This window comes from Caenorhabditis elegans, chromosome I (assembly GCF_000002985.6).
Source record: "Caenorhabditis elegans chromosome I".
Lineage (NCBI taxonomy): Eukaryota > Metazoa > Nematoda > Chromadorea > Rhabditida > Rhabditidae > Caenorhabditis > Caenorhabditis elegans.
Window position 1 is genome coordinate 9,359,067 of NC_003279.8, and position 16,335 is coordinate 9,375,401.

At 35.9% G+C, this 16,335-nt stretch overlaps 2 protein-coding genes and 5 non-coding genes across 12 annotated transcripts in view; 5 read left to right on the top strand and 2 right to left on the bottom strand.

The window, feature by feature from the left end:
* Positions 1 to 5,172, top strand: dyf-5 (Serine/threonine-protein kinase dyf-5; the record flags this gene model as incomplete). Of its 2 annotated transcripts, NM_001136314.5 has the most annotated exons (11): positions 1 to 115; positions 912 to 1,004; positions 1,128 to 1,227; positions 1,838 to 2,299; positions 2,450 to 2,530; positions 2,600 to 2,827; positions 2,990 to 3,096; positions 3,226 to 3,317; positions 3,637 to 3,771; positions 4,754 to 4,883; positions 4,927 to 5,172. In NM_001136314.5, the coding sequence occupies exons 1-11, from the start codon at positions 87 to 89 to the stop codon at positions 4,937 to 4,939; spliced, it is 1,470 nt and encodes a 489-aa protein (NP_001129786.2). In that variant the 5' UTR covers positions 1 to 86. The 2 variants fall into 2 exon arrangements, with proteins under 2 accessions (NP_001129786.2, NP_492493.2); NM_060092.4 differs by lacking the exons at positions 4,754 to 4,883; positions 4,927 to 5,172 and having other exon boundaries at positions 9 to 115; positions 3,637 to 3,860.
* Positions 2,531 to 2,599, top strand: mir-1019. The gene has a single exon (NR_023945.2). It is a non-coding gene; the product is annotated as a pre-microRNA mir-1019 (primary transcript).
* The window catches only part of ppfr-1 (Serine/threonine-protein phosphatase 4 regulatory subunit 1), a gene marked incomplete at both ends in the record, with an annotated part of 25,884 nt that continues 14,581 nt past the window's right edge, over positions 5,033 to 16,335 (bottom strand). The window contains 19 exons of one of the 4 annotated variants that reach the window (NM_001026217.5): positions 5,099 to 5,779; positions 5,824 to 6,084; positions 6,140 to 6,214; positions 6,270 to 6,555; positions 6,739 to 6,820; positions 6,867 to 6,967; positions 7,038 to 7,343; positions 7,397 to 7,518; positions 7,578 to 7,638; positions 7,757 to 8,320; positions 8,475 to 8,648; positions 8,779 to 9,040; positions 9,853 to 10,230; positions 10,801 to 10,955; positions 11,397 to 11,576; positions 11,711 to 12,153; positions 12,269 to 12,337; positions 12,390 to 12,449; positions 12,888 to 13,001. In NM_001026217.5, the coding sequence (NP_001021388.1) occupies positions 5,711 to 5,779; positions 5,824 to 6,084; positions 6,140 to 6,214; positions 6,270 to 6,555; positions 6,739 to 6,820; positions 6,867 to 6,967; positions 7,038 to 7,343; positions 7,397 to 7,518; positions 7,578 to 7,638; positions 7,757 to 8,320; positions 8,475 to 8,648; positions 8,779 to 9,040; positions 9,853 to 10,230; positions 10,801 to 10,955; positions 11,397 to 11,576; positions 11,711 to 12,153; positions 12,269 to 12,337; positions 12,390 to 12,449; positions 12,888 to 13,001 (3,762 nt within the window). Of the gene's footprint in view, positions 5,780 to 5,823; positions 6,085 to 6,139; positions 6,215 to 6,269; positions 6,556 to 6,738; positions 6,821 to 6,866; positions 6,968 to 7,037; positions 7,344 to 7,396; positions 7,519 to 7,577; positions 7,639 to 7,756; positions 8,321 to 8,474; positions 8,649 to 8,778; positions 9,041 to 9,852; positions 10,231 to 10,800; positions 10,956 to 11,396; positions 11,577 to 11,710; positions 12,154 to 12,268; positions 12,338 to 12,389; positions 12,450 to 12,887; positions 13,002 to 16,335 lie in introns of those variants that run through there. The other 3 variants (NM_001128984.4, NM_001026218.5, NM_001026219.6) reach the window with 3 other exon arrangements.
* On the top strand, positions 7,479 to 7,561 carry M04C9.9. Its single transcript, NR_050368.1, has one exon. It is a non-coding gene; the product is annotated as an Unclassified non-coding RNA M04C9.9 (non-coding RNA).
* Positions 13,702 to 13,799, bottom strand: mir-2. Its single transcript, NR_000171.2, has one exon. It is a non-coding gene; the product is annotated as a pre-microRNA mir-2 (primary transcript).
* F16A11.5 overlaps positions 14,305 to 16,335 on the top strand; it is a 2,454-nt gene continuing 423 nt past the window's right edge. The window contains exons 1-2 of one of the 2 annotated variants that reach the window (NR_050370.1): positions 14,305 to 16,017; positions 16,060 to 16,292. This is a non-coding gene — a non-coding RNA (Unclassified non-coding RNA F16A11.5a). The remainder of the gene's footprint in view (positions 16,018 to 16,059; positions 16,293 to 16,335) is intronic. The other variant, NR_050371.1, reaches the window with a different exon arrangement.
* The window catches only part of anr-25, a 567-nt gene continuing 422 nt past the window's right edge, over positions 16,191 to 16,335 (top strand). Inside the window, exon 1 of the transcript NR_101599.1 lies at positions 16,191 to 16,291. This is a non-coding gene — a non-coding RNA (antisense RNA anr-25). The remainder of the gene's footprint in view (positions 16,292 to 16,335) is intronic.

Consider the following 16,335-nt stretch of genomic DNA (forward strand, 5'->3'; position numbering starts at 1 on the left):
GTTTTCAGCTGCAAAACGGGTCAGATTGACAATAAAAGGACGCCAAATACCGGAAAGTAGAAAGGAAAATATAAGGGCAAGAAGCCATGTCATCGGCTGTTAAACTTGCTGATCGGTACGTTTTTTATCATTTTTTGTAGGTTTCCGGGCAAAAGGAGAAAGTGTAGAGTTCACAAAGTTCTGAATACAAAAACTAATTGCAGGTGAAAAATTTGTTTAGATGTTAATACCAAAAAGTACACCCAATAATATATTTTAAAAATGGAAAAAAAAGTATTTGTAACGGTGTGTAAAGATGTTCGTCGATTAAGGTGTTCATAGTTGTAGTCAATGATTCCAAAGATTATTTAAATGTCAGGATATGGCCAGTTGAATGTTAAGTAACTGTAGTAGGGTACTGTCCTGAGTTTATTTTTTTTTAACCAGTTTTATGCTCCAAAATTGTGTTATTGCCGGAATGCCTTTATGGCAAAACTGTGTTGTACCACAAATTAAGTGAAATCAAAATTTAGGGCGTTCATATTAGCGCCCGTCGAGCGCGCCACGCTGTTACGCCGCAGAAAAGTGGTGAGAGGCAGAAAAATAGACTTTTTTGAAATTTTTTAAAATTTTGAGATTATAGTTTTGACAGTTTTTGCAAGAGATTGTAGTTTATGAGTTTTCTCTTTTTTTCTTGGGTGCCCACCGAATTCATTAGTTTAACGCAAAAATCTATTTACTTGTTCATCTATTTTGTCTACCAAATACACAATAAATTCTTCCTCTTTTCTGTCTGCAATTATGACGCCACGGATTCGCAGAAAAACGAATATTGCCAGTTTCCGTATTTTTCACATTAGTGGGGATTATATCCTCTGTATTGTTATGTCTATTTATTTTTTATTATCGTCAAAAACAGACAATATTTTTAGATATCTGATGACAAAAAGGCTTGGAGATGGAACATTCGGTGAAGTTATGCTTGCAAAGAAAATAGACACTGGTGATCGAGTTGCAATTAAAAGGTGTGTAGTTGAATGGATCCAGATAATAATGCCCAGACTATTTAAAGTTTTCAATCATTTTAGTTCGTTTTGCACGAAATTCATGTTGTTTGATAAAACTTAATGAGAATTAGTTTTTTGCAGAATGAAGAAAAAGTTCTACAGTTGGGAAGAAGCAATGAGCTTACGAGAAGTGAAATCCCTCAAAAAACTCAATCATCCGAATATTATTAAATTGAGAGAGGTAAGAGAAAACTCAGAAAGATTAGATTTCGTTGCGAAATATTCATGCATAAGTCACAAAAATACGAAAATCTGAACTCAAAAAGTAATATGACTCTCTCTGATTAATTTTTAGCCAATTTTTTTTTCAAAATGCACATAATCATTCTCAAAACTATATAGTCAAACATACAACTTTTAAACTACGGAAAGAGTCGAACATTCGGAAATATGAAAATTTTGAAAAACTAAAGTGACTTATTTTTTCCATTTTCATAGTCCTAGTGATGGTTTAGAATGGCGACTACTGTAGTGTTACTGTAATGGTTTGGTGAAGGTACTGAAAATAGTACTGTAGGATTACTGGAACTATTCTGAAAATCCGTTCAAAGCTTTTGAGGGAAGACTGAGTTGAGTGTCATAACACTGCAGAGCCTCTGAGGAATCACTGTCCTGTAGAGTTACTGTAGCTACACTGTAAAATTTTAGAAACTTCTTGAATTCTCTAGATGCTTTTGAAAAACTTGTAAAAACTCCTTCAATATTTATGAAAAAATTTTAAAATGGACAATTGGATGCATTTTCTGTAGTTGTACAACAAATAAATAAATAATTGAAATCCCATTTTGCAGGTAATTCGTGAAAATGACATTCTCTACTTTGTGTTCGAGTTTATGCAAGAAAATCTGTACGAGCTAATGAAAGATCGTGATCGTTATTTTCCGGAAAGTGTTATTCGAAATATAATATATCAAGTACTACAAGGACTTGCATTCATGCATAAAAATGGATTCTTTCATCGAGATATGAAACCCGAAAATATAATGTGTAATGGAACAGAACTTGTGAAAATTGCTGATTTTGGATTGGCACGAGAAATCAGATCAAAACCACCATATACAGATTATGTATCAACAAGATGGTATAGAGCACCTGAAATTCTTCTGAGATCTACTTCATACAACTCACCAATTGATATGTGGGCATTGGGATGCATTATGGCAGAACTTTATATTCTAAGACCACTTTTCCCTGGAACTTCTGAAATGGATCAATTATTCAAAATAATATCAATTCTTGGAACTCCAAATAAGGTTCGTTCTTTATTATGACGGGGTGGAAGCAGAATTTTTCTTCATTTCCCCACGAACATACCTTAGCAATCCGTGAACTCTGTTACAAATTTAACAAGTAGAGAACACCAATAGACTGATCACATTTATTCAATATATTAATAATTTCAGGATGAATGGCCAGAAGGTTATCAATTAGCTTCAGCAATGAACTTCCGTTTCCAACAAGTTGTAGCAACACCAATGGAACAGGTGAGCATTGTTCGAGTTTCATTTTTAATAAAATTTATTTAAAAACTGTAATTCCACATTGCTTTCCAGGTTGTGAACACAATAAGTAAAGAAGGAATGAAATTAATGATGGATATGATGCTTTGGAATCCAGAGAAACGTCCGAATGCTAATCAATCACTTCGCTATAAATATTTCCAAGTTGCTGAAAAGTTGGGTGCTCCAGTTGTTAGTCAACCAGCTCCTGGAAGTATTCGAAAGACAAGTGCAGCTTCAGTTAAAAGTGATACGAAAGCAATGACAGCTAAGGCGGCAAAGGTTGGTTATCACTAATTTTTTTTGCTGAACAATGATGCAGCTGTAATTTGAAGTTAATCGAATCTTCAAGATATTTAAGGAAATAAGCATTACTTTTTGTAGATGGTAGAAATTATTTCCAGACTTACAGAGAATCTATACAATAAAAAGTAGACATTTCAGAAAGATTACATTGGATCAGAAAATGTGTCTCCTCAACAACCAGCCAAAGTTATTGACCGTCACATAAATCGCAATCTACCTCTCAATAAGGAAACTCTTTTTGAAAAGTAGGTTGCATATCTGTTCTACAGTTGATTCGCGACGTCCAGGGATCGGACGTTGCAAGTTATCAGTGTCTTACTAAACTAGAATTATTCAGAAAAGTTAAGACTTACATTCACAAATTACAATTTCAGATCAGATAACAAGCCTCTGGGACCAACAAAATCAAATGAAGCAAAGCCGACAGCAAAGGAGATATATTTATCAAAAAGCAAATATGTGCCCGGTACTGTCAAAAATAAATTCAAAAAATCTTGTAAATTATGAAAATTATGTTTTCCTTATTTTGTAAGTATTTAGTTTTTTTCAACGTAGTTTTAAGCCATAATGCTCACTTTCAAAGCCTTCTCTATTACATTTGTATAATTTATTTTTAAGCTTCAACATATTAAAGTTATAAAAATTATTTATTCAGTAAAATGGTTGGACTTGCTCATACCTTATTTGAATTGTGATTGTTCAATTTTTTAAAAATTGGTATTACTTACAAAAATCTCCCTAAGTTTCTATATTTTCTTGTCCTTTCTATTTCTTTCAATTTTCAGGCCAAGTATCCAAAGACACTCATCAAAATCAAATAATGACAACAAATGGATTAACTGGAACAACTAAAACGACAACATTTTCTGCAAAAAAAGAGGGTCGAACGGCAGTTCAAACAAGGTTCGAGTATGCGTACGGTTCGTCGTTTTGTTCTTCTCATAAATCTCTCTTTTTGTTTGTTTTTTTACTTCCTTTTGGCGCATGCCTTTCTTCCCAATATTCTTAGTGTTTGCAATTGCTTTTGTTCGATCAAAGATTTTATAGCAAAACTGATATATCTATGAAAAAAAATCTGCCAAAAAGGTCAATGTAATACTTCTAACTATATAATTAGCCGAAAACTTGAGAACATAGTTCTATTTTTTGGAAATTGTTCCAAACCGCTCATGGTGCTGAAATATCCAAAAATCATAATAAAACAAAGACGTTTTTTGACATTTTTTATTTACTATTAGAGTCAAATAGTAGTTATAGCTCTTTTTCACTAATCATAATTTTGGAAGTCGAGAAAGTTATTCCTCCAAGTTTTATATTTTCATTGTGTTTTAAATGTTCGTATTTAAGCATTCTGGGGGTCGAACCTGCAGCAAATCTCGAAATTACTCAAGATGACCATAGTTTTGTAAAATATGGAAATTTTCCAAAACCAAAGTTTTTTTTAACTAAATTTTTTTGTGTTTTATTATCATATTTGGTGAAGTCGGACTATTACATTTGTACTTAGACTAAACACCAAACAAAAAAGTTGAGTTGTGAAAATTAAATTGATAGTTTCAACTATCAAGAAAATTTTCGCTTTCTAATGTTTTTGAAAAATAAGTCACGTCTCGTTCGCACCATTTTTTTTGAATCCTTAACGTTCAGAATTTGAACCTCTGAAAAATTGAAATATATCTTTTTTAATTTGAAATTAATAGTCTTGTGGTGTCGATTTTGATAACTAATGAGATTGTAATTCTATGAGAGTGACCGAGTTTTCTCTTTTATAAGCACGTTTAGTTTAGACACTATAAAGTTACAACAAATCTTTTTTCTGATTTATCATATTCCTATTTTTTTCATTCATTTCCCAATATAGTTTTCATTCCTAATTTTTGTTTTTTAACTTTGAAATTACAGGTTACATCCCAAGCTTCGGAGCAAGACAGACGGGACCAACAGTGTCGAATCAAACAAATAATCATTCAGCAAATAATTCTCATTCACCAAATAAAATGAGTAATACGGGTCGAGTCGATTGGGCAGCCAAGTGAGTCTTTTTTTCGAGTTTTCCAAATTTGAAATGCTTTCAGATATGTAAAATAGTCACCATCGTTCGAAATATTGCATAATCTTCGCTACAGTACCCCGTTTTCAAGGACTTCTCCCTTGGCGGTGAAGTCAGGAAAAATGCCTAGCGTGATTCTTTTAATTTATTTTTTTTAAATTTTCACCCAACTCTCTTTCATAAAATGTGGAATAAACTACGAATTCACATGTATTATACCACAAATTAGGCACTATGGCTACAAAAAAATCAATAAATGAAGTAAGAGGGCAGAGCACGCACAATTAAGTGAAACATGAAAACCGAGTGTGAGAAATTGTGGGCGGGGAGAAGAAAATGGGAAGAAAGTGGATAAAAGGAGCTGTCAACAGCGGAGTTTAAGTATGACCAAGAAAAATGGAATAAATGGGGATGGAAAACTGAAATAATTGAAATTGATACTCTAGTAATAAATACCACACATAAAATTCTAAAAATTCCAAGAAAAAAACGGGACAATTACACAAGAAACCTAGAAAAAAAGTATTTTAATGGGAAAAGATCGGCCAGCGATCACATTTTGAATCAAATCCTAAAACTTCAAGTTTGGAAGAAAAAGAGACATATGATATAGTGAATTGTGGCAAAAAATTAAATTGCTCTCACTTATAGCAAATGTCAATTTTCGGGGAAATATTGCAGGAAAAAATCTATATCTTTGTGAGCAAATGTATATGAAATAAAGGCCACGTGGTGAATTGAATTTGACAAAAAGAATAGGAAAACATGAAAAAAAAACTGGTTCGAACACATTCCAAAATTACTGAAAATCAAGCACTTGTCTCGTTGTTATCTGAACTTGAGGCGGTAATAGGTGATGAAGATTGATTTTTTGATGTCTGAAAAAGGATTTGAACATTTTTTGTTTAAAAATTGACCTCACCACTGGTGGTGGAAGAGTAGGTGCAGGATCCATAGGTATATCCAGTTCATCCTCAGTATTCTTAACATTCTCAGATTCTTCCTCTGCGGTTTTTTCAGTGTTTTCCTTCTTCTCTGTAGAGTTTTCATCTTCATCCTCTTCAATTTCCATATCAACCGCTTCAGTGTTATCCTCAAATTGTTCATTTGTAATTGAGACTCGTTGAACAGTAGCAACTACTTCCGGAGGTGTTTGAATATTCACCGAATCTGCCGCATGAGCCTGCAAAAAATTCTAGGTCGGAGCTTAAAAATCAACAGCTCGAGCTTCACTTTACCAATATCTCATCTCCAAAATCTTCCATTGATTGAAGTGGAGCTGCTTTCTGAACTGCTCCTTGATCATGCCGGATCTGCAAAAATAAAACCGTTCGTTTTCAAATGCAAAGCGTCTTCCAGAATTCTTACCAACTGTTTAATTTCTTTACCAGAAACTCTTGCATTACAACCAGGAGAATAGCTAAGAATAATATCTCCAAAGAACTGTTCTTCTCGTTCACGCATCCGTGTAGTTCGTGAAGCAACATCAACTGGCTGATGATCATCTGTTAAACCTTGACACTTCTTTGCAATGAATGCCGCATCAATATCAGAATCGTTGGAGAGTTTGACCATCATATCGGAAACAAGATTGATGTCACGACGGATAGCTGATGGTTCTGATGCTGGCGAAGAGATCGGAGATTGACCTCTTCTGAAAGTTATTTATTTAGGCTTTTTGATTAATCGGCATACGAAAATAAATACCGTATTCTTCTTTCATGCCAGACTAATTTTCAATTGGTCCGGACTAAAGACTAAAGATACAAGACTAAAGAGAAAATACGATAAATCAACATAGAAACTCGTTCAAAGAAAGTTTAAAAACTGCACATACCTTTCCTGAGCGCGAGCAGCGATCAAAGTTTTTCTCCACACACTTAACGCCTCGCAAGATGCCAATCGGACATTTGGAACTTCTGAAAAGAAACAATAACACATTGCAGTTAGGCACAGTCTACTTACTATCTTGAGCCAACTGCTGAAGAGGAGTAGCAAAGAAATATCGGAACTGAATCCCGTCGCACTGCTTATCGCGTAAAATTTGGGCGCAGATGAAGCAGAATCTGAAAAAAAAAGATTTCCAAAGTTCTACATAGTTTATAGCATAAAATTTGAAAATCCACAATAACTCACGTTTGACGTCTTGTCCATTTCTGAGTTTTTGCAAAACTGGATACAATATCATCGACAAATTGTTCGGACAAAAAATCAGTTTTGTTACTCTTCTTTTTCACATCAACATGTCCATTTTCAATATCCCGAACTCCTTTGATGTTATCCCATTCAGCTGTAACAAGGGCTCCGACGATCGTTGAAACAAGCATCACAGCTTCACGTCGAACTTCTGCGACACGATCATCAGCCAATGTAAGAGCAATTCCAGACATGTGAAAATTGACATCTTGAATACTGTACAGAGAGCACAGCTTCGAAAGTTGACTGCAAAAAAAAGAGTTTTGTTTAATAGAAAATGTTTAAACTGAAAGACTCACGATATAAGTTCAAATCTAGATCTCCAATCACCATTCTGTGCCTGATTTCCTGGTTGAGCTCCGATTGGGAAGAATTGTGGAAGGGAAAGAATCATCTCGTCACGCTTTTCTGGCGACAGGAACTGAAATGTTTATAAATTAATCAATTTTCTGGTTACTTTGGTAACAAAATGGAGATTACCTTCACGAAATCATACAAATGAATTAATATTCCATTGCGAACGTCTGGATTTTGATCGTTTCTGTAACACACGAATTTGAGGTTTTTAAATTCGAGGTTAGCTAATTTTTTTATTGAACGAACGGCATCAGAGTAAATAGCAATTTTGGCTCGAAAAACCAATTTTTTTCGCAAAATACCTCAAATCATAGAAAACTGGCAACAAATCTTCATCTGTGATCTCCTGTCCAAGCATATTTGCTATTTCATGAATCGAATGAGATATCGACTGACGAACTCGAGCCTGCTCATCCATCGCAAGCTTCCGGAATACAAGCTTAAGCCGAGGCCATGCAGCACGTCCAAGCGTATAGCACACTGCGGGAAAGTTGTGAGCACAATGACGATAGGTCTCCGCGCAAAGCGATGGATCTCCAGTAGCTATGGTTGTAGAACTTCCATTACCACCACCTCCGCTTCCACTACCTCCAATCGGCCCCATGACTCTCATATAAGATTCAACAAGATCTACTGGAACATGTTGGAGTGCTGCCTGTTCAATCGAAGTTAGACTAATATCCGAATCTTCCGTCATTGCGGCTTCTCCATGAATCGATGAATTCGATGATATTGACATGTTCATTTCATCGAAATCTAAAATTCCCAGTTTCTCCTTTTCTTCCGTATTGAGCATTACAATGGAGTCATCGCTTTTCAAGTTTCCGGTGTTTGGTGGAGATGGTTCAGATGTACTGTTGGCTTTTCTGGAATAGGCATTTGTTTGAATCGGAAAAAAGTTAAGTTCATTTCAATCTTGAAATGTACAAATTCTGAGAAAAAAAGTTGATTTTTTTCCAATAAATTTTTTAAATAATTTTTATGAATCAGTATTTTTTTTCTTTTTTTTGCGCAAAATACCTTCGTGGTGAAGTGGATATCGGAGATCCATTAGTTCCAAATGACACTGATCGAGCTCTTGGCGAAAGATTAACCTTCATCACATCGAATCGGCTCTCCAAATAACTGTTAGAAGTTGGAGAATTGGTAAATGAGGATGAGGATCCAAAAGGTTTGAGCTCATCTTCGATAGACCTAAAACAAGGAAGATGTTAAGAAATGCATGAGACAAGATATTAAAAGATCATCAAATTCAAGACGGCGAAGATGATATTTGAGCAATAAATAACCATCCAGAAAAAAATTCGTAAAATGTAAAACTCACGAAATAGCATAGTTTGACGACCAATAAGTCAATGAAAACTCATTAGATACTGGCTCCTGAGATGTTGGAGTGGCTGCCGAAACTGATTCAAAGTCTGACGAAGAAGATGATTTAATTTCAATTGATAATGGACTATCGTCTTGTTCTCCGTCATCTTCGTCAGCAACAAAAGACTTTTCAAAATCATTATCCTCATCGTCACTATCTGAATCATTCGTTGAATCTTCATCAGTGTTGAACTTTGGACCAGAGTTTTCCATGTCTAAAAATAGTATTATTTTGTAATGAAATTAATTTTAAATGTAACTAAAAACAAAAAAAAAAGAATTTCCTTCAAAATTACATCAAGGGGAAAGACTGGAGTTAGTTGTCAAATCATCGGACTGAAGAAGGCCTTATCACAGTCTTCTATTTTCTTCTTTAGTCCTCATTTTATCATCAGATTTGTTGACCCTCCTATGGGATGAAGGACACAAAAGAAAAGAACACCACAAATCCCAAAAACACAGACACTGCTACACATTCATACATTCAGACACGCACATTCAAAGGATCGCCGCTTTTGGATTCGAAAACTTTCTCAATTATATGACTCATAGAGCATTTTTCGACTTAAGAATACGGTGCCCGGTCTCGCCACGATGGAATATGTTTAGGTGAAGAAGAATATGCGCCTTTAAGAAGTACAGTAGTCTCGCTGTTTTTCAATTTTCTTCGGCTTAAAAAACTGCTCTATTTATGTAAAACTAATGAATAATTTTAAAATTATATTCAAAATGCAGAAAAAAATGCAAGAAAATCGAAAAACAGCAAGGCCATTGTAATTCTTAAAGGCGCAAATCGTCATTAAAATATATTCTGTCGTGTCGAGACCGGGTACTGTAGTCTTGCCCCGAAAATCGCAAAATTTTGCATCTGAATAATGTTCCTTATTTCAATTTGATAGTTATTTTCTGCTTCTAATTTGAAATTTCCAAAATTTCGAGAATTCACAAATCCAAAAACGGGAAGCTTTTCAAAAAACAGTAGGCTTTACAGATAAAACATTAAGGCAAGCAACACACTACTACATACATTGCTGCCGTTCATCGGTATTCAGCTTATCATCATCTGCTTTTTCTTGCTGTTGATTGGCTGTCCGGACTGGAATTGTCTCCGAATGATCAGAAGACGATGATTTGATTTCAATAGGCGCCGCAAAATCAAACAAAAGTCCCTTTTTTCGCGACGACAGCAGTGGCGATCTTGTTGGTGATTTTCTCGGACTGCTGCTGCTGCTGTGTGTCGCCTTTTTCTTCGGAAAGCTCGGTGGTAGAGCTCCAAGTCGCCGGAGAAATATCTTCTGCCGAATATCAAGCTTCGACCACGCGTTGGTGGCAATACGCCGACCACGTGGACTTGTCGTCCGTGTTTCCGATGTGAAATCATCGGAATCTTCAGCTGCATCTGGTGCTGTAGATAATATAAAGCAGTGTCTATAGAGGGGAAAAATGTGATATTTCTAAAAAAAAAAGATAAAAACAAAAGTAAGTATGACAAAACATACTATGCGAGTATTATCTCTAATTGTTGTTCTTTACAATAATAATTTTTCAGTTATTTTCAAACAGCATAAATATTTCAAAAAGTTGTAAATGTATCACAAATAGAGATAATACTGTGAATGTGAATGTGGGAGATTGTGTATGTGTGAATTGGTACAAAACGCAACAAGACCATCACCAAAACGCAGAAAAAATCAGATAGGACCACGCCACTACATATTACAGGATACTAATACACACGGTGTTTTGTTTTCTGGGGTAGTAAAATTATTTCAATGACGAAAAATAACCACTATATATATATTTAGTGATTTAGTGATACTGTTTAAGTTTTGAACGAAACAAGCAAAATGATCCATTTCTAAAAATTTCGTTTGAGAACAAATTTTCTTGGAAGTGCTCATCCGAAAACTATCATTTCAATAACTATTCTACCATCTTTTTTTCTTATTCTGAAACATATTTTCTGAAAACTTACAGTCATCGTCTTCAAGTCCTAATTTAGTCAAATCATCAGTTGAACTGCACTTTGCAGCGATTCCCGTCGAATTCTGCTGCTCTGAGCTGTTATTGTTAGAGGAATTAGATGATAATGTGGAATCCGAGTTGGCAGAATCAAATACTGGGAATCGCCTGAAAAAAGTGGTGATTTTAAACAGTGAAAATACAATTAAATCTTAGAATTTGACCATATTGCGCATAAAGTACGCTACCCGGTCTCAACGCGACATTTTTATGTAAAATAAGAATATGTGTGCGCCTTTAAAGAGTACTGTAGTTTGAAACTTTCGATGCAGTGGAATTTTCATTGATTTTTCATAGCTCACGATTTGTTAAAATTTATGTGTTTTAATTGTATTATCTTTGTTGTTTGATTTAAAAAATTTTTTAACAAAAAACTATGAAATATCGATGAAATATCAGAAACAACGAAAGTTTAAAGCTACAGTACTCTTCAAAGAAACACTTCCGTTTGTATTTTACAAACATTGTCGTATCGAGACCAATTACGGTATTTTTCATTTTGATGTGAAGAAAACTCCAATTCCTTCACTTTGAATCAAAATTCCTTACTGTGGATTGTTCGGATTGCTTCTTTTGCTGAATTTATCAATCAGACTGACTGCACTGTGAAGTGATAGTGGTGATCGTTTCGATGGACTTGAAAATGTGGCAGCAATTTTTTCGACTTCTTTTGATTTCGGCGAGCTTCGTTCCAACGATCCAAACATTTTGTTGATTCCAGACAGAACGCTAAAAATTGAGGATTTGAAGTACAATTAATTCAGGAATAAGAATTCATGATTTTGCTGTTTTTTAATCCATAATTCTCATATTTTTTTGAAATCGATGAGATTCTTCTAAATATTCGATAAAATGTGACCAACCTGTCCATAACTCGTTCCCCTCGTTTCGGAGTTTTCACCAATGCTGTCGTCACAGTTGTCAATTCCTTTTGATTCTGTGTATTATCGATTGATCCCAATTGATATTCAAAGTCATCATTAAAATCAACTTCAGGCAGCCACGTATCTTTAGGAAGTGTTCTAAAATCATCCGATGTGTCTTCCGAAAATGTAGAATTTGATGGATCTTCCTGTTCAGTTACTGATGGTTCTAATACTACTGGATCTCTGACAACGACTTGTCCATTTCGAAGTTCAAGTCCCGTAATATCCGGATTAGCAAATAGTGAAATGAATGGTCCAAGTTGTTGATAAGCAATGAACGACACCCATTTGTTCGGATCATTCAATAATCTCACGAAATTAGGTGACAAAATGTCAATTCTCACTTGATTTGAAGCACATTCAGCCACTTTCACAAATATCTGAAATTATATGTTTGAACCAAAATATCTACATCCTCTTTCCAAGAAATATGAAAAACAAATAATTTTTCAATCAAGATACTATTCTACAAATTTCGAAACCTTGAAACTGTACCTCGCATGCAACTTTCCGAACCGCCCATGTCATATCGCACGAGAGTGTAATCAGGTGGGGAACCAAGAACTGAAATTAATTTTTAAAGTTGATTTTTCGATTTTGTAGTTCGTAGTCATACCACTTCGGTGAATTTCTGTCCAAACATGTTTCCAAGATTTCCAAAAATATGAAGGGCACTCTGAAAAATAAGGATTTCTCTTCGTTTTTGCTGTATTTTTGATTATCTGTATTCAGTGCAAAGCAAATTTTTAATTTTAATTTTTCACATAATTAAATCTCAGTTTTCAATAAATGGAAGTGTTCTGTATTTGGTAAAAATTGATTAAAATTAAAAAGTCTACTCAATCTAACTTTTTTTCTAACTTCTGGCAATATGCTGATTACTTTTCAGCTTATAGGAATATGAGATGGTGAACATAAAATCTCTGCCAGTTTCGTTTCCTGTTTTTAATTATTATTTTATTGGATTTTCCCATATTTCTTATATCTTGAAGTAACGCCTCGATTCCTTTTTTCAAAATTCAAAATTAATATTTTAATTCGATAATAGCTATATATTTCCTTTCGATCATCAAATTCCCGTCATCCAGATTAATGCAATTCTAACATCTCCTACCTTCCTGACATGCATCGTCGGATCTTTGAGCATTTGTGAAAAACGTGGCAGGAAATTATCGAATAACCATCGTCGATCGTGGATCGCATCATACGAGATAACCTGGCAAAGTGCCTGAAAATGAATATTTTTGTGTATTGTAGTTTGTGCACTTAAAATCCCACTCTCGTCATCCAATGACGAAACGAAACCGAAAATCTCTGTTAATTTCATGGCTTCCTTTTTTGTACTTGCCGTTTTCTCTGGTATTTTATTTTAATGTTTTCGTGTAGCATATCTTATAAAATAAGTGTATGCTACTCGTGCACTGCGGACGGATTAATCTTCTTATCCCATCGAGAAATGCAAAAAATCACAAATTCGTTTGCTTAAATTTTATGCTTGCTGGCTGCATACGTTTCTTATAACATGTACAAGGGTTTCGCGTGCAATTTATCATCGGATTCCTTATCTTATGCACTCAAAGTTCTTCTAGAATCAATTGAGTTTTCTCAAAAATTTAGATTTGCTCACAGTCTTTTTACGGTATAGGGTTCAAGTAGACGAGATTTCGAGTATTTCGAAAAACTACTAAAGCTTAAAAAACATTAAAATTATACGTTATGATTTTTTTGAAGTAACAGAACAGTACAACAAGATATATCTACAGTCCGAATATTGCATCAATTTTTTTTAGGCAGTAGATGCCGTTTCAATATAGTAAGTCTCGAATTTTCATATTTCAAAATTCAAAAAAAAACTTCAATATTTTTATGGTATCTTACAAATTCATGCAAAATTTGGAATATTACCGTACCATTTGCTATAAAAAATTACAGTGCAACAGGCAGCACATCAAAGCTGGCTGTGATATGAAAGTCATAATTTGCAACACATCAACCACCGCTTTGATGGCTTTCTGTATACTGTTTAGATTCGTCGAAATACGATTGTGGTAGCGAAGAATAAAATACGAAGAGGTAGAATAAGACGAAGAAGAAGAAGAAGTGAGGGCTCGAGGAGCTCCGCTCTGGGGGCATGTGACTGCTTTTCATGTCTCCGCACACACACACAGCACATAGAGCGGACCAATGGCTCAATACAAGTTGGACGACGGGACCCTCGGAAGCTGCTGCAGCAGTAGAGGACGAGAAGAAGAAGAATAAGAAGACGGCAGCAGCCTTCTCTTCAGTAGACACACTCGCACACAAACACGCGCACTCCACACAAACACCCCGGGCGGCGGTTGTGGTGGGGGCGGAGTCTCCGCATAGTGTTGCCTCCTCCTACTTCTCAATATCTTTCGAATCTCTTCAAGCAATTGGTACTATCTCGATGCTCCGGATTCCCGCCCACTTCCAGAGTATGCTCTATGAAGAGGGTACAGACACATACACATCGCAGGGTGATCCTAATCCAAGGCGGAGGGAAGACGCGAACTACTTTCTGGAAAAAAAGGAAGAAAAAACGAAGACGACTAGAAGAGAAGGACGACAACTAGGAGACAAAAACTCATCGAGAAGTAGAAGAAGAAGCGGCACAATCTTGGAAAGGAAGAGCCCATGCATACACACACACACGCAATTCCATCATCTGGGTCTCTCTTTTTCCTTCTAATGCTCCGCTCATGCTATTCGGACGTACGGACCCTAAAGGGACCTTCTTCATTCAAAAACGAAAAGCAGCGGACACGCAATTCCCCTCAAATATGCATGAAATATTCCGAGTTAAAGTGAATATCGAAGGGAAAGGACAACGGCAGCAGAAGCAATGGAGAAGAGCAAATGTTTCCAGGAAGTTTATACTGTGAGGGAAATGTTGGCATTGTATTAGCTCAATTTGAAGAAATGGCCACTATTTGGAATGGGGTATTGTCACTTCAGAAACCTCAACATTTCTAGATCAGAATGTTTCAATAATACAGTTTTAAAACGCGGACTACAGTACTTCAAACACTACCCTAATCTTTTCTAATACGACTCTGCTGTGTTATTTCATTAGCCAATAACTTTGATTATTGTTCAAACGACACATCTCCAAGAATCCTTTCGATAAATCTATCAGACCATTAACGCCGTTTCCTCCAATTCCTTTTCAACCGAGCTGGCTAATGAATCCAAGAGAACACATCTGGCGACGGAGCATCTATAAAACGGCCGCCCGTCTGCTGTTCTCAATTCCGTCTGTTATTTGGTGCGAACACAACACGATGGCGGATGGAATGAAGGGTCCCATAATACTCGAATGCGCAATTTGTATTCGTATGGGCGGTAGTGCAATAAAATAGGCCGCTACGAAGTGACTAGAAAAAGGTCCATAAAACCTAGTGTGCTCTGTTACCGATTGCTGGATGACTGGGGCACTAAAAAAAATTGATTGTATAATTTGAATGAGATGTAACAATCGGTAAAAATTTGTTTTTCAAAAAGAAGTATGACTGTGGTTGAACTTTAAAAGAACAATTGTACAGTGCATTTTTGATCTACGAAACCGTCACAACTTTCCTAACTATTATCTCCGTGTATGAATACCCTACTGGCTGATCACTTCTACCTTCTACCTTTGTGCACAAAATAACCGGCTTGTTGCCTACCGATAGGCGGCACTCAAGTGCGTGTTCCGGCCTTCGCGCATCCTTATCACTTTTCCTCTACTCAAATACAACACAACTATCCTCAGTCAATCGATCCGAGCATTACTCGAGCTCTTTCTCTCTCTCTCTAACTATCTTCAATCACGTTTTGAATCAACGAATCTCGTCAGGAAACCGATCGCAATGACGACAGGAGGGTAGAACGAAGATGAGGACAGCCCTGCAGTAGCAGCAGCAGCTGCCCGGTCCTTTGTCTTCGGCGCCATGTGTTGCCTTCCATCTCTCTTCTCCTTCACAAACGCCCTTGTTACCATCATCATCACACCATCTGGCGGCACTTTCCCATTCAACACCAGATGCCCTCTCTCTGTGTCTCCTACAGTTCAAGTTATCCCTAGCAGTGGTTGGTGTACCTCTAGTCCTTCGACGTTATAGAGCAATCGGTAAAGAGAATAAAAAAGTTGCTCTCTTTGATCTATCAATTCTCACCGTCATATACAGCAGAAAAAGTGTTTACTTCGAAAGAATAGCAAAACAGATTAAATTAATTTCTCCAGGTTTTCTGTATGGATTTTCCTCACAAAAAATTTACATTTCAGCGTAAGATCATATTCTTGTATTGCAACTGTCAACTAATCCTATACAACACATGTCTTTTGTTTGCCGCCTTTTCTAAGATGTATATGAATCCAGAACCAACGGCACCTGCTCAGCCGATAGTAAACCAGTGTGTCCGATGCGTTTCTGGTTCTGCACCTGTTGCGTTCTATCTTCTCCGATGCTTCCTATCTTCTTCAGATGATCAAAAAATCGAAAGGCGCTAGACGACGAGGTTGGAGCGCAAAACTTTTCATTTCTAAAAATTTTCTTTGCGTT